This window comes from Austrofundulus limnaeus, unplaced genomic scaffold (genome assembly GCF_001266775.1).
Source record: "Austrofundulus limnaeus strain Quisiro unplaced genomic scaffold, Austrofundulus_limnaeus-1.0 Scaffold54, whole genome shotgun sequence".
In the NCBI taxonomy this organism is placed as follows: domain Eukaryota; kingdom Metazoa; phylum Chordata; class Actinopteri; order Cyprinodontiformes; family Rivulidae; genus Austrofundulus; species Austrofundulus limnaeus.
The window spans coordinates 1,299,453-1,303,143 of record NW_013952456.1 but is presented as its reverse complement, the minus strand read 5'-3'; the positions used below and the strand labels follow the sequence as shown (position 1 = coordinate 1,303,143).

General features: G+C 39.8%; 1 protein-coding gene across 1 annotated transcript in view; it reads left to right on the top strand.

The window, feature by feature from the left end:
* The window catches only part of hhatla (hedgehog acyltransferase like, a), a 16,569-nt gene that overhangs the window by 7,139 nt on the left and 5,739 nt on the right, over positions 1–3,691 (top strand). The window contains exons 7-11 of the mRNA XM_014008958.1: positions 2,016–2,187; positions 2,498–2,642; positions 2,751–2,786; positions 2,884–3,085; positions 3,250–3,391. Of these exons, the coding sequence (XP_013864412.1) occupies positions 2,016–2,187; positions 2,498–2,642; positions 2,751–2,786; positions 2,884–3,085; positions 3,250–3,391 (697 nt within the window). The remainder of the gene's footprint in view (positions 1–2,015; positions 2,188–2,497; positions 2,643–2,750; positions 2,787–2,883; positions 3,086–3,249; positions 3,392–3,691) is intronic.

Here is a 3,691-nt window from a genome sequence, read left to right as displayed (position 1 = left end):
GAGTTGCCGCCATGTGATTGGCTGATTAGAAATTAAGTGTTAACGAGCAGTTGGACAGGTGTACCTAATAAAGTGGCCGGTGAGTGTAAATAGCAAAGAATCAATGGCTTCCAGAGGCAACACTAAAAAATGTACTATATTTTGAAAATGTCTCGTCAAGCTCAGAGAAGCTCTTGAGGTGTTGGTCAACATTTAAAGCAGTGATTTTTAGATGTTTCCCTGATTTGACACACCTGGTTTGAATGAATGAGTGATTAACAATCTTCTGAAGACCTGCTGAAGAGCAGGGAAACAAGTAAAACATGCTGGATAGGGGTACTTGAGGACCAGCTGGTTGGGAACCACTGAGTACAGTACATCCTATGAGGTGAATAGAGGTGCTCTCATAGAGAGAGTGGCCATCAGGGTGAGGACAGCTCAACAAACAGTATAATTAACTGGTGAAGCTGAATGTAGCAACCATGACGTTAAATGTAGGTCAGCACATCAATGAAACTCAGTTTGKTATTGACAACCATTATCTTGATTTGACAGTAATGCTTGTCAGTACACATTATCATYTCAGACAAAAACATGTCGTACAAGCATCTGCAATGAACGATCTTTCTAAAAGGCAGAAGRTTACCAATMAAAAACTGATATTTATATGCAATTCTATGTGGAAATCTAGCCATGTTAAATTGCTTACAGTGACAGCTTGCACTTRCWATGTGATGTTGCGCTCGTACCYCAGTGGTCAGTCTTCTGAAGTGTGTGTGARGCCTCTAGTCAATATACCTCATTGCCTACATCACTTCCATCCAACTAGAGCTCAGATGGTCCATGCAGGGTGAGAACAGAGAATGGTTTTGACATGAACCTGTCCAGACCTAACTTTGGGTTCAAACAGATCTGTCACTGTGGTAATAACCCGCAAGGCCCAGAAAACCCATGAGTTCCTTATCGGTTGGAGTGTTTCTCAATAGCTAAAAACCTTGGGTTCACGAGCCATAAATGTTTTTTACAAACATTTCAGGTTGCACATTCTGAATTTTTTTCATCAATGTTATTACATACAGTCAAGCTGAATGACTCCATCGTCGTCAGGTGAAAAAAAAACTTTAGACAAATGACTTTTCACAGCATTTGTTTCTAACATTATCTATCAGTATGCTGTGGCCCACTTCTCTTTGTTTCACAAGACTTCGTAACCCTTGAGCAGCAGGGTTAGGTAGGTGAGCGTGGCAAAAGCGTGAGTTGTTATTGCTGTGGTTTGGTGATGCTAACTATTAGTTCTGCTCAGAATCTTGATGCACAGCAGTTTAAAGACCACTTGATTTTGCCTGAAAAAAGGGTAACCAGGAAGTGGAAACAGCCAGAACTTGACAGGAATTTTGCTTTATTAACACTCAGTAATAAAAATAATAAAAGCAGCTCGGTGTCAAAACAGGCAGCTGAGACAAACAGCAGCTAACAAGCTAACTAACATAACAAATCATTTTAAATAACGTTTAAAATTAAGCAACAGTACGAGAACCTGAGTCCTTCCCAGTGTGCATGATGTTTCTCACTGACAACCTGGAGAAAATTTAGTCTCAATCACATTTTTTATTATTTGGTTGAGAGGAAGCTAGATTTTCATTAGCTCTCTCCAGCTTTTTGTAACCTGTGACTTAAGACTGTGTCATGAGTTAGTGGTCCATGCACAAACACTAACACACTTTATCTAATATGATGGTTTTCAAGATGTCAGTCACCTTCTGGAGATAGGTCCCCTTACCCATTGAGGTATTCAGAAATGTAATTTTCCCTTTTGTTTTTTAAATCAAAGGGTGTCCTGGGACATTTGACTCACCCTGTATTTGCTTTATTTGGAACAAAAGCCCCAAGTTCATAAGAAAATATTTAACAACAAACTTGTATGTTCATTCAAAGAGTTTTTGTAAGCATATGTTCAGCTATTTGTTACTGCTCTATTAGATTTTAAACTTATGAAATCTAGCTGCTTGTATCACTGATCACATTATATTCCACAGGCAAACAACACCCAGTTAACACGCAAGGAAAGAGAGATGTGGAACATCACCACCAAGGCCTTGTTGCACCTGGGAGTTATCCTTGTGGTGGACGTCTTCTTCCACTATCTGTACATCCTAACTATACCCAGCGACATGAAACTGGTCACCAAGCTTTCTGACTGGTGTTTGGGTGAGTGAATAAACATCTCTTATTTATTAGATTTTTTGCAATCGTTATTGAAAGTGTGTACTCTATTAAAATTAAATTGTAGTACCCTAGTATTATTGTATTTTAAGTATAAAAATTTTATATAACTCCTACAAAGGAACATTTGAAAAACAGAAAGAAATAAAATAAATAGGTTATCAAAGATGCTCTAAACAGTATTCATGAATAGTATTGTTATTACCTTCTCTGCACAATTTTCTTATCTAAAAGTAGACTGTAGCTTGAGTAGAACTATATTCAGTGAGTTATCTGTATTCTCTGTACTTTGCAGCTGGACTGGCCTATTCCAACCTGGTGTATGATTGGATAAAAGCAGCTGTAATGTTCGGCGTAATTAACACTGTGGCTACACTGGATCATTTGGATCCCCCTCAGCCTCCCAAATGTATCACCATGCTCTATGTCTTRGCTGAGACGTATGTTGGATTTCCTGTAATTGAGCTCAGAATTATTAAATCACTTTGCAGTTGTTTTTCCTGAAAAACGAACAAACAATAAGGCTGAAATAAATCTCTATTTTGCAGGCACTTTGACAGAGGCATCAATGATTGGCTTTGCAGGTGAGTGTTTACATTTAACCTCCTGGGGATGAAGGGACAGAACCTTCTGGAGTTCATAACTTTGCGAATGTGTTAAATCTGTGTTGAAATTCTGCAGATATGTTTATGACTATATTGGCGAGGACCATGACAAAATCTTTAAAGAACTCCTTGCAACCATATGCACTTTTGCTATCACCACCTTGTGGCTGGGTCCATGTGAACTGGTTTACATCTGGTCCTTTTTCAACTGCTTTGGCCTCAACTTTGAGCTGTGGGTGGCAAAGTTCTTCTCCCTTCCACCCTTTTCAATCATGGAGGTGAGTAATCATAACTTATATATATATATATATATATATATGCCACAAAACTTTCCTTTAAAACCCATTTGGTCAGTAAAATAACCAGAGTTGTTTAAATGCAGTAAGTCTCTTCATTTATGTGAAGAACAAACTTAACTTGTGTGAGTATTTTGTGTCCACAGGGAGCGATGGGTGAAGCCATGTCTCGTAGGATCAGGGGTGTGTTCAATGCTGCCAACTTCTGGGCCATCGTCCTCTACAATGTTCTCTCCCTAAACAGTTTGGAGTTTGCCAAAATGGTTGGTAGAAGGCTGATCTTCAAAGGTGGGTCACAACAAGCATAACAACGCAAAACTTTATCAGCCCTTTTGTTGGTCTGCCAGTTCAAGTCAAATTTATTTGTACACAGGGGTGGAGCCAGGGGGTGGCCAGGGGTGGCCACGTTATAATGCTTTAGACAATTTATGCCAACTAATGAAAATTTTAAATACATCTACGTGTGTCTATGGCGGGGGCCAGCCGGGCCTGTGGGTCATGGCTGTTGGCCCTGTGGGTTCTGAGTGTGTTTGCTGGTGGGGCTCTCCTGGTTCCCTCGTGTGTTCCTCGGGGGTAGTTCTTGCTGCG